Source organism: Dipodomys spectabilis, unplaced genomic scaffold (assembly GCF_019054845.1).
Source record: "Dipodomys spectabilis isolate Male_0828 unplaced genomic scaffold, ASM1905484v1 ptg000032l, whole genome shotgun sequence".
NCBI classification, from domain to species: domain Eukaryota; kingdom Metazoa; phylum Chordata; class Mammalia; order Rodentia; family Heteromyidae; genus Dipodomys; species Dipodomys spectabilis.
In genome coordinates this window covers 33,809,042-33,822,288 of record NW_024870709.1, presented here as the reverse complement: position 1 = coordinate 33,822,288, position 13,247 = coordinate 33,809,042, and the positions used below count along the sequence as shown (strand labels likewise).

The window sequence follows — 13,247 nt, the reverse complement described above, 5'->3', positions numbered from 1 at the left end:
CAGGTGTGAGCCACCAGCGCCCAGCTTAATCTGTATTTTATAGAGTAATAAACTATGACTCCAAGAAAATAATCACTCTTCTGTGTAGTTTTAGAATCATATCTAAAAATGTGTGTTCTTTTTGAAATTTCAGTATATATTCCACTATAATAAGTTGTAATTACTCCTTGTTAAATCTATTATAACTATTTTTAAATTATTATTAATAGAGAGAAGAAAAATCAAGAAGAAAATTCTCCAGAAACAAGCATGTTTCAAAGTGTTCATGTAATTCTGGATAAAGAAGAAGTGGCAAAAGAAAGAAAAAGGAAACTGAAAGAACTGTTAATCCAAACATACAAGGAAAATCACCAGGTGGAGTAATAACATTTCTTTCTTTCAGCTTTCTTAAATGACAAGAAATGCCATCAGCCGTAGGCCAAAGTATACACTTGTTCTAAATTCAAAAGTTCCTCGTCCATAAGGGGAGAGAGAAAAAGAAAGAGGGTACATAATTGTGAAATAGAGTAGCAACTATGTATGAAGACAACATAGGAAATCCCAGTGATAGCGATTGATCAATTGGGAAATAGGGAGAGAGAATACAATAGAGAAGGTTATTCTGAGCAAAATATAATCTATGCATGTATGAAATACTATGGAGAAACCCCTTAGTGCAGTTAGTAGCAGGCACTGTTAGGAGAGTGGGAGTCAACAGGAGGAGTTGGATTAATAAGAAGGGTGAGGCCAGGCACTGATGGCTCAGGCCTAGCTACTCTGAAGATTGCAGTTCAAAGCCAGCCCGGGCAGGAAAGTGCAGGAGACTCTTTATCCAATTAACCACTGGAAAATGAGAAGTGGTGCTGTGGCTCTGAGTGGTAGAGCATTAGCCATAAGCAAAAGAGCTCAAGGACAGTGCTCAGGCCCTGAATTCAAGCCCCACGACTGACAAAAATAAAAAGGGGTGATAGAACAGTGAAAAATGTTGAGATTGTTTGAAGAGTGAGATGGGGGTAAGAAAGAGTGATAGAAGGAATGAAGTTGACCGAGATACATGTGTGCAAATGTCATCCTTATCTGACCCATCCCACAGAGCCTTGAGTCCCTTGTTCTGAGACTGTTCTCAAACAGTAGAAATCCTAAGTGAACTCCTGGGAAATTGGGGCATCAAGTTAGGACTCCTTTCTAAATTATCCTGTTAAGAATTGCATCTAACAACTAGGTAACTGGCAGTTTTTGAACACTTAGTTCTGCTTTGATAATCTGAAAGACAGTTGTGTCTGGGTTATTCAGCAGGTACATGTACTAGTTATTGGTGTGTTGGTGATAAATGAAACACTTAAGTCTGTACAGTTCTTTCTAGTGTCTGCCTTTAATTTACCCTTTATTCCTTTCACTTTTTAATGAAAATGACCATTGTTTTACCTTTATCTTTTTTATTGTACATTTTATTGTAAAAGTGATGTACAGAGGGGTTACAGCTATATAAGTCAGGTAATAAATACATTTTTTTTAAACAGGGTCATCCCCCTCCCTCATTTCTCTTACTTTTCCCCTCCCAACCTCCTTTTCCCCCCAGGTTGTAAACTTCATTTCCAACATAGTATCTAGTGAGTATCACCTGGCTATTTTTTTAATTGACAAATGACCATCCTCCTTGGGCTGTTTAAACAGTTTTCCAACAAAGGGCAACTGATAAAGTATTAATTTGGGCTTGTAACATTTCATATAAAATGAGTTACTTGACAGATTTGTAAATCAGATGTTTAGGTAAGAAAAAGTAAATAAGTGTATTTTCTGTCTCCCAGAACTACCTACCTCAGGATCTTAGGCATTACAGAAATTAGGTGAAGATTAGTAGAATAATATATGAAAGGATTTACATAGTGAGAGAAAAGACAATGCTAAGCAGGTATTGAAGGAGCTCCATAAGTTAGGGATAAACTTATAAAGGTCTTGGAAATCAATAACAGGAATTTGAATGTGATATGAATAACTAATATATGGTAGGAAAATAAAGTAGTTAAAGTGCTTTTTAAAAAGATAGAGAGCTGGAAGTGGCACTGTGGCTCAAGTGGTAGAGCACTAGCCTTGAGCTGAAGAGCTGAGGGACAGCGCCCAGGCCCAGAGTTCAGGCCCCATGACCAGACCAAAAAAAAAAAACAATAAAAAGATAGAGGAAGAAATGTAGTAAGAGGAAATGTTAAGAGATGGTATTAATGGTGACATTGATCAAGATGAACAAACTAACATGTTGTATTGAAACCCCTTTGTAAAAATACTAAAAGATAATAAAAAATAACAGAGCTGATATTAATATTTTGAGAAAGACTAGCAAAGACTCTTAATTTCTGCATCTTTCATGAGGTAAATGGAATTAGTGCATCCTCCTATAATAACTACAAAGATTTCTAAAAGAAATGGGTTTCTAGGGGACATCTTGAGATGGCAAAAGGAAAAATGCCATTATTTGTTGCTGAACCAATGAGAAATGAGTAAGACATGTGTTCCCTGAAGAATTCATCTGTATGATAAGAAACCATATATATTTTAGATAGAACTACTGGATATATATGTTGGACACATTCTGAACACATTACTTGTTTTTAAAAGAATGTGTCTGTATTTAAAAAAGAAAAATGACAGATTTTGAATAGATTATCTATACTTTGACACAGATTCTGCTTGATTTATAACTATACATTATTATTTTAAGCCTTTATTTTGAGATAATTTTTGGCATACTGAAAAGCTGCAAAAGTAGAGCAGAGAGTCCTTGAATATCCTTTCAGCATCTTTTTCCAATGTGAAAATCTTACATAAACATAGTATAATTATCAAAACTAGAAAATTACCATTAGTACAGTACTATTAGATACCATTAATTAAATTATAGGCCCTTTTAGAATAGCACCAGTTTTTTCCACTGATATTCTCTTTGTTTCAGGATTCAATTCATAATTCTATATTGCATTTCAACATTATGTTTCCTGAATCTCCTCCAGTATGTCACAGTTCCTCCATCTTCCCTTATCTTTTATCCCTTTAACAAGCTCTTGCTTGGTATTTTTTTTTTTAATTGTGAAAATACTGTACAGAGGGGTTACAATTACATGGGCAAGATGAGTACATTTCTTATCAAGCATTGTAGCCTCCTCCTTTGTTTCCCCTTCCCATCCCTTCCCATCCTCCCTCCGCCCTCCCCAATCCTCCTGCCTTCCTCCCCCTCCCCACCCCCCAGCTTGATATTTTCAAAGGAGAACTAGTTATATATTTTGTGGAATGTCCTTCATTTTTTTTTTTTTTTTACCATTGTCCCCTGCTTTGAATTTTTGCTGTTTTGAGTTTTTTGGGCCAGTCCTGGAGCTTGAATTCAGGGCCTGGGCACTGTGCTTAAGCCTCTTTTCTCAAGGCTAGCACTCTCCCACTGGAGCCACAGCACCACTTCCAGGTTTTTCTGTATATGTGGTACTGAGGGATTGAATCCAGGGCTTCACGCCTGCTAGGCAAGCCCTCTACCGCTAAGACACATTCCCAGCCCTGCCTTGAATTTTTATGGTATGAATACCTTAAGAAATGATACTGTGCCTTTCTGTATGTATTATATCAAGTAATGGCTAATCAAGTAATGGTTAAGATTGTGTCTGCTAGGTTTCTGTGTTCTAAGAATGATATTTTCCTTGTCTTGTGGGAGATACTATGAAACTTTGTAAATATTCATTTCTCCTTAGAAGCTCTTACACATTAGTTTCAGCATCCAGTGTGGGTTATGTCTACAGTTATTAACCTGGTATTTGTCTAATGTTTGTCTAATTTGATATTTACTTCATTTTTTTTCTAGATTTGCTCATTTAAATTCTTGTAGAAGAAAGAACGGTCTGTTCTACATACATTTGTTGTTATAATTATGTATTCATATGAGCTCACTGATATTTATTTTATCCTGCGGTTTATTATCTCATATTGTTGTTTACTTTGTTATTCAAATTGTTCAGCTTTGGCTATTGGGAAATATCGTCATCTGTTTTTGCTCTTTTAATGTGCTTCCATCCTTTTTTCAGCTTTCCCCTTCTTTGTGGCACCACAGAATACTCTAGGCTCATCTTGTATTTTCCCTGCTGTAGTCCTGAATCAGCCAATTCTACATCATGGTTCCTTTTATTAAGAAAGCACCTTGGAAAGCAAGATTAGTATGCTCACTGCTTCTGGGGTGTCATTATTTTAGTCTTTGCAGAAGACAGAGTTAGGAAATATATGTATGTCTACTAACCCAGGCATGCATACACATTCTGTTTTTCTATATGTATACATTACATACTTATTAAAATCCACGAGTTCCTGATCATACTTATAAGGTCAGTACAACATAGGACTGGGGGCACGTTACTCTCCCTTTCCTTATTTGGAACTTATCTTTGGAACCATCAGAATATATACTAAGCAACTGTGAATTCATAATGACGCATGCAGTGCTAACCCAGCACCACATGTTTCGGTTTAGCGCTTCCTTCTTGCCCAGCTACAACTTCTTTCTCTGATAAAGAGAAGCCTGGCTCTCAGGATCTACACTCTATTTACTTGTTAGTGAGTCCTAGCATACTATAAAAGGAGTTTCAAAACAACTAGTGCCTATTACTAGGGAAGCAGATACATTAACTACAACACCAATATTTGTATAATTATTTTTTGTTTTAGCTGAAACATTATTTTCCTGTTACTTTTTGTTTTAGCCAAATATTGTTAGTTCCTTTCTTTCCTTCCCTTTTCTGTGTGATAATGTTTTTCATTTGTATTATGGGTAATATATCTCTAATTCTGAGTTTGTACTTGGTTATAACTGAGACATGGTAAACATCCACCTACCAGGCTCCTCACACTTTTTCATAGACTTGGCTGAAGATAGGACAGTCCTCTGGCAAATCCCAGTATAGTAGGCAGGCCCATCTGGGCTCATTATGTTGGTCCCAGTGCACATTGCCATCCTGGTTCTAAAGACGTCTGAAGCTACCCTTGGGTAATGAAATCTGGATAGTCAGCATCCTGCATATGGCTGCAGGATGAAAGTGACTTGCTCTGAGTGGCTAGACAACTGGGAACTCTGTCTGCACCCTCAAAATGCTCCACTGGCCCAAGTCCAATGGAAATAAGCTGTGTTTGCAAGAATGTGTTTCTAGCTGTTCAGATTCCTTTAGTTCCTTATAATTCATTGTGATTTAATTCTGGATTTTATTTGTCCCACCAAACTCTTAGTGTCATTTGCACCATATAATTTAATAGGGGTCTTCCTGAGAGAAATGATATACACTCTTTCCAACACTCAAGTTCCGGTACAGCACAGTTAATGCCTCCTTCCTCCCCATTTCATCGGTAGGACTGTTCGTTATGTTTTGTTTTTGTGCAGAAACTTTCCACTTCCAGCCTATCCTATTTTCTCTTTGATCTTGCCATGAAATCTCTTGGGAAGATTCAGCCATCCATGTGTCATTGCTAATTAGCAGAAACAACAAGGGATTAACTATGAAATTCTTACGCTGTTTGGAAAGTGGCCTTCTTAATTCTCACTCTCTTCTGCAACACTTTTTTAAAAATATGATTAAAAACCCTATGATCTTTTCTGCTTGTGAAAGTCAGAGAGAACAGTGAACGATGGGATGACACTAACCTAAATCTTAATTCTCTGGGGAAATTTTAATCTGATATTTGGTTAGGTTTCCCTGTTGGAGCATAAGATAATAAAGGCCCATAGGAATCATCACTAATATTACACTTATGGCATAATATCTTCCAAAAATCCACCCCAAACTAAACCAACGAAACATGATGATGTGTGCAATTTTTCTGACAGGATGATGGAAACTATAGTTAAGTATCTCATTTATATATCATAGTTCTTTTCCAAGGACTTAGTGTTATCAGATCTGCCTACACAACACTGGAGCAAAACCATTTCTGAACTGACACATAGCAACCATCTTCTCAGCCGTGTCTTACTTATATTTGAGAAGAAAATGAAGGAAAAACCTTCAAATAAGACTTTATGCAAATAAACTGCAGAGAAAGAAATGCCAGGGGACATAATAATGAATATAGGAACTCTGCCCTCTAGATCTATTGCCACAGGCAATGTGTAGTATATATTTGAGGAAGTTTGAAGCATTGTTATAGATTACTTTCACATAGCCAACCCTGCTGAAATTTTCCAACTAAAATTTGCCTTTTATGAAAAATGTAGTACTGAGAATTGAGCCCAGAGCCTTCATTTGCTAAGCAAGTACTTGACCACTTGAACTCTGCATCTGGGCAATGTGTCCATATTGACAAGGAGGTTGTTTGTTTATTTTATTGCTCTTCCCTCCATTACCCTGTAAGCATCCTCACAGAGGAGCAGTAGAAACCAATTTACCAGAATCTCAGATAAAGTTTTTCTTTTCAGCGTGTTATAAGGCTTTTCTGATTCCAGGGGCTCCTATTCTTTAATATATATATTTAAATAGTGCTTAGATTGAACCTAAGACCATGTGCATATTCAGTAAACAGTCTACCACTGACCAAATGTGTGATTTTTTTTTTCAATCTTAAAAATAGGTACTGATAGCTGGGTGCCAGTTGCTCACTTAGGAGGCTGAGATCTGAGAATCATGGTTCAAAGCCACGGGAGAGAAAAATCCCCATGAGACTTTAAAAAAAAAATTTATTGTAAAGATACTGTACAGAGGGGTTATAGCAATATGAGTAAGGTAATGAGTACACTTCCTATTGCCCATGAGACTTTTTAGTTGCCACTTAACCACTCAAAAACTGGAAGTGCGGCTGTTGCTCAGAGTGGTAGAGTGCTAGCCTTGGGCACAAAGAGCTCAGGGACAGTGCCCAGGCTCCAAGTTCAAGCCCCACAATTGACAAAAAAAAAGGTACCAATTACATTTTGCTTTAGAGAGTTAAGAAAAGAGCCTTTGGCATAAATGAAATCCATTCTTTTAATTTTTACAAGTAAAATATCTTTTCCCCTAATGCTAGATAGGTGACTCAAGATAAATATTCTGAGATAAACTGTGTTCTTGGTAATCTGTGTGTCAGTGTATGAGTGGAGGGTGAAAAATCATGGGCAGCAAGTAGGAATTGGTGGAGAGTTACAAAACTGTCAAAGGGAAAGTAAAGCAAAGGGAGCAGTAGAGTAGGCCTGTGTTCTCTAAAGAACATGATGGCCTCCTCTCAATTGGTCCAGAATGTGTTTCATACGGTACTCTATTCTAACAGTAATCAAGTGATAAGCTGTATTAAGGCCATTCTTCTTTAAAAGAAGAAGCACAGACTTCAGCTGAGTAAGATTTTACATACAGCAAGACTAAGCAGTTCCTTCCTGAAAATCTGTTACTCTTAGAGTAAAGGAAAACAGCTATTAAATAAATACAACAGCATTGTTGTTTGAAACTTTTTAGCAGAATTAAGTAGAATTTACAAAACATAGTATGTTGCTGGTACATATGGACACATTTATGGGTAAAATGATACAGTGTCTGGAACTCATTTTAAAATACAACAGAAAGGAAAAAACAGTGCTGGGAGGAAGAATAGGACTGGCAAAATGCTGATAAGTTTTGAAGGAGGAAAATTTTAAATACAGAAGTTTCATCTAGTAGTGGTTATTACATTTTCAGCTTCTATCTAGGTTTATCCACGGGATCTAACAGCACATCTGGGTCTAGTGTAATCAGTTAGGGAGTATATTTGATTGGGGGTGGAGAGGTGCCATGATTTCTTCTCCCTCTTTGTCAGGGAAGGCATACTAGTAAAATAACAGGTGGAGGATGGATCATAGGATAGTTTCTTTCCATTGCAAAATTCAGGATTGATTGTTCCCACTGGGGACTGATCACTGTGGTAAAGATCATTCTCTTCCCAGGCACCAGGCTCTTTGTAACATCTGTGAAGTATTTTCTCTAGCTATAATAGTCTCCAAAAGGAAAAAAAAAATGAGATTGTAGACTGCTTCCTTTCCTAACAATGAGTTAGTTATCTGTCCTTTTTGAAACAGGAGCAATAGGAGTTTACTTGTGTGTGTGTGGAGGGGGGGGTGAGGGGCGTACATATGGGGAGTATAGTTTTTTCTTCCTGACATTTGAACCTTGGCCACCTCCCCTGGACCACTGGTTACACCACAGTTAGTTCCATTCAGCAAAAAATAAATCGTAAACTTGTTGACACTTTTGTCCTCTTTACAATCCATTGTTTATTTTTCCATGACAGAGAATTTTGATGCAATTATCACTGAGCTTTCTGACAAAAAGGAAATCGCTGAGGAATCTTGATGAGTTACCCACTTCATTAATCAGAACAAGCATCTCTAGTGACAGGGTTAGAATTACAATGAAGATTAGATAGCAAATTGCTGTTCCACCTAACGTCAATCATTTGCAGTGACAGCAATGTGATTACACTTCAGGGAAGAGCTTTTCTTGCCAACAGAACCAGGGCAACTCCAGTGCAGGTAATAAATTTAGCAGGGTGAGCTGTCATTTCTTCTCTTGCCTGGAATCCTTAAAAGCAAAATGATGTCTTTTGGAAGATTTTTGTGGGGAGGAAAGCATTCACTTTAAAACTTTTAAATTTTACATAGTAGTATTTTTTATTGTAGTTATATACTTAGGAGCAGTTCCCCTCCACAATGATTCCTTCTACTTCATTTACCTGTATCAAGCTCTAATTATCACTATAACTATGATAAAGACAGTAGAAGTTAGCAAAAGAATATGTGACTGAATTTGAAAATGTGTGAGGGGTAAAAACCTGATACAGAAACAGACGAAGTGGGAAAGAAATGGAAAGAGGTCAGATACCTGGCTAGTTAAAAACTTTTTAAGTTCTCCCAGCTTAAACATGGGGCATTACTCTTCCCTTCTAGTTATATGCTTTCTTTCCTTAAAAAAAATCATTTTAAGTGGTTGTATAATGGGGTTTCAATTCAACATTTCATAAGTGCATAAGCCCCCAGTTATGTTTGTAAACTTTTGTTTCAGAGAGGAATGAGTAAAGCATTATTCTAGTTCTAGAATGAGGCAGTGATCAGAAGAAACAGGCCTAGGAACATCAGGTAGCTGGGGGAGGGGAGAAGATAAAGAATAAATAGATCTTGTCATCTGTTCTAAATAAAAACAGAACTAGGACTCAAAGAATATTCCTTTCCAAAGCATTTACTTCCATTCACATTTATCAGGGATTCATGAGAACAGTGTTTGTTATAAATCAAGAATAACTATGCAGCTCTCCTTGAATCATACTTTATATTTTTATTTAAATTTTAATGAGACTACCTTTTTGAGCAGCAGAGAAAATTCAGTAGCCAATCAATCTCAAGAAGGCAGTTGCTCCATGAATCTCACTTTTCTGAGGTTAACGTCTGTGTAGCAAAACTAAATTATATATCTTTAAATCCAAAATCTGATTTTGGTCTCAAAACCTCGTTTGTTTTGTTTTATTTTCTTTTCCTCTCACCCTCCTCTCTTTTCTTCCTCCCTCCCTCCCTCCCTTTTTCCCTCCCTCCCTCCCTCCCTCTCTCTCTCCATCCCTCCCTCTCTCCTTTCCTTCCTTCCTTCCTTCCTTCCTTCCTTCCTTCCTTCCTTCCTTCCTTCCTTCCTTCCTTCCTTCCTTCCTTCCTTCCTTCCTTCCTTCCTTCCTTCCTTCCTCCTTTCCTTCCTTAATGGTACCAGCGATTTAACTCTGGATCTTACACATTATTCTACCAATTGACCAATGCCCTTAGCCTTTTTATTTTTTTATTTTTTTTTCTGTTTCTGAGATAGGGACAGGTGTAAGTCCAGGCTAATGCAATGGGGGAAATTGAGAACCTATCTCAAAAACAACCAGAGTAAAACAGAGCTGGAGATGTGGCTTTGGCAGTAAGCAGGGTGCCCTGCCTTGCAAGCTCAAATCTCTAAGTTCATAACTCAGTACTGGGGAGAGGGAGCAGGAAAGGGAAAAGAAAAGAAAAGACAAAGAGAAGAAAAGAAATTAAACAGCACATAGAAGTTGCTTTAAATTTTACAGATTTTGGAAATCCAAGGATATTACTGTATTATTGTCGAGTTCAATTAGTACAATTTCATCATTAGAATAACCTAGGAGTGAAAATTAAAGATAGCTATGTATAGACTATTTCACCAAATCAAGAAGTCTTTGTTAATGTATCTGGTAAATAGACTTAGGGAATTTTCTTCTCATACACGTTTATATAATTTTTAAAATGCAATGTAAAATAGATAAATAATAATATAAAAGTTATGTTCCTTTACTCTGACAGTTGTGTTTTTTGTTTGTTTGTTTGTTTTGTCAGTCATGGGGCTTGAACTCGGCCTGGGCGCTGTCCCTCAGCTCTTCAGCTCAAGGCGAGCACTCTACCACTTGAGCTACAGCGCCACTTCTGGTTTTCTAGTGGTTTACTGGAGTTAGGAGTTTCACGGTCTTTCCTGCCCGGGCTGGCTTTGAACCTCGATCCTTAGATCTCAGCCTCCTGAGTAGCTAGGATTACAGGCGTGAGCCACTGACACCCAGCAGCTGTGTGTTTTTTTGTGTGACTGAAGTCATATCCTCTATTCAGCATATCCTTCATCCTTCCCTTTCTTCCTCCCTCCTCCTCTTTTTTTCCCTTCCCTTTCTCTTCTTCCAGGGAATCTTAAGGTAAAGGTCTGCAAAATGTGCCTTCCTCAGAAATAACAGACAAGGAACAAGAATTAAAAAAAAAAACAAAAAAACTTTACCCTGGTTTTTCCCGATGAGAATTATAACAGTGTAGTTTCTCTAAACATGAAAGTAATAATTCTGGCCAAACAGTATATTTCTAAGAATTCTAGTATGTACTTCTTTATCTTAATGATCATTTTATTTCTTTATTCTCTAAAAAGTAGAGATTATATCTTAAAAATATTACTCAGAGGTTCTAAACTCAAGCACAGGGATGGATGTTTACTAAGTGTTGAAATAATGACAAATGTGTTTACAATGAAGGAAGCCACAAATAGGGCTGAGCCTGCCAAAGTCTTTGAAGTCACTTCTTGTGAGGTTATTCTCTATTTTAGTCTCCTCACACTCAGAATGATTCTTGGATTTGCCATTCTGCAGTCTTGTGGAAATGAGGAAGCCTGTGATTATAACATAATGTGAAGAATGCTTTTTTGACTAAAGAAAGCATGCGCTGCTCTGAGAATACACTTGAGTAGACACTTACATTTGGGAAGAAGGTTGGTGATAGGAATTCTTTTTGAGAGAGATGACTCTTGAAGTATTCAGAAAAGAAAGAGAAATGACAATAAAGACAGGAAAGTATGAAATAATGTGGTTGGCGTCAAGGCCAAGAGCTAAAAGTAAGTTAGTAGAAGAAAGCAATGTTCTGTAGAGACAGAAGATGTAAACAAGGACTAGGTTGCATTGATTTTTCTTGGTCTAGATACTACTCTAGGGATTCCCTCATGGTATAGATGTTGCTTAATTTGCATCTGCATGTGTTAGATAATTACAGGCCACCTGAGCATCTTGTGTCTAAACCTGCTGACATACTCTAATTGTTCTTTTAGGCTGCCTTCTCTGACTTAAGAACTCCCTGTTCTATCCTCCTGGGATCTCCAGGGATCACTCTTACAGGACATCAGTAGTATGAGTAACAGGAATTAATTAAATGGTTGCTATTTCAAGCTCCAAGACAACCTGGTAGGATAGGTCATGGTGGATGCAGGTCTTTGAAGTTTCTCAAGCCCCTTAATTCATATCTCACACCTTCCGGTAGGACTCATACCTCCAAATCAGAATTATGGATTTTAAGTTGTGAGTCTGAGAATGCCTCACTTGAATGACTTGACTTATCACCATCAGCGTAAAGGAATTGTGCTTTGTTCTCTCCCAGAGAGACCACACTTTCCAGACTTGTCATATCAAGTGTAAAGGGGGAATCAGAAAAGAAGACTCTTGATATTAGACATTAGAAACATGGGCTGTGATTAGTAGTGATTTTTCCAAATGTTTCCATTACAGTGTCAAAAACGATATTTCTCTGCCTGGCACAAGCTGATTCTTGATCATAGGATTCAGCTGGGGAAAGCGGGGACCCTATCTGACTGGAGGCTTCAACTGAGGGTGCTGCGAGCCTGGAGAGACCATACGAGGTCCCGAAAGTTGGATCGGGAGACACAAGCCTTGGAAAACCATCTTAGGGAAGAAAACAGGTACTGTTACTTATACCATAAAATTCTTCTAGAGTGTTTATCTAAGGCATCTTCCTCCAGACAGGCCCAGAAATAAACTCATCTTACCCACTATAAGATATGGTAATTACAGGTATTCTATGTTACATCTCAACTAGAAAATTTATATGAAAATGATCATTGAAAATTATAAGCAAACCAACATTTGGTTGAACTATACTAAAACACCTGATTTTCTTTCTTTAGAGGAAACAAACAGTAGGCTTCTTTAGTGTGTCATCATTACCCCGTGAACCATCTATCAATTCACAAGTGTGTTTGCTTTAGATGTCAGTAATTCTCATTGATAGAAATCATTGTCTTTACATAGAACGTTAATGAAGGAACAAAGGGAACGTCCATCCGGAAGGGCCAACCTGCCAGGAGTGATTCCTCCCATTCCCGTCTTCAGTTCCACACCTTATTTAGAAGTTTAGCCGGGCGCTGGTGGCTCACGCCTGTAATCCTAGCTACTCAGGAGGCTGAGATCTGAGGATCGAGGTTCAAAGCCAGCCCGGGCAGGAGAGACCGTGAGACTCCTATCTCCAATAAACCACCAGAAAACCGGAAGTGGCACTGTAGCTCAAGTGGTAGAGCGCTCGCCTTGAGCTGAAGAGCTGAGGGACAGCGCCCAGGCCCAGAGTTCAAGCCCCACAACCGCCAAAAAAAAAAGAAGTTTATGACACTTTTCTATCAATTCCCTCTTCTGTTTGTACTGTGTCAAGCCTAAGACAGAATTTGTCTTCAAATGAAACTGCGTTTCATCATCTTAAAATTAAATACTTTTTTTCTTCTCATTTCCAAGTTTATTTTTGTATTTTTCTTTCATTTTTGTTGCTTGTTTGTTTATTTTTGGTGGTGTTGGGGATTTAGTTCAGGGCCTCATATGTGCTAAGCACCTGTTTTATCACTAGGTTATACCTCCCCACCCCCCCCACCCCCTAGCCCTGGGCCATCAACTTTTGAATTCCAGAATCAATTTCTGATATAGAAAGAACTGTTTCTTTTTTGGTGGAGTGAGAATGGAATTCCTGCTTTGAT

The 13,247-nt window shown here is 37.8% G+C and overlaps 1 protein-coding gene across 2 annotated transcripts in view; it reads left to right on the top strand.

Moving 5' to 3' along the window:
* The window catches only part of Ccdc191 (coiled-coil domain containing 191), a 70,110-nt gene that overhangs the window by 23,459 nt on the left and 33,404 nt on the right, over positions 1-13,247 (top strand). For both annotated transcript variants that reach the window (XR_006147045.1, XM_042676711.1), the window contains exons 7-8: positions 210-354; positions 11,998-12,188. Coding sequence is in view for 1 of the 2 variants with exons in the window: in XM_042676711.1 (XP_042532645.1) it covers positions 210-354; positions 11,998-12,188 (336 nt within the window). In the remaining variant the exon portion in view is untranslated. The remainder of the gene's footprint in view (positions 1-209; positions 355-11,997; positions 12,189-13,247) is intronic.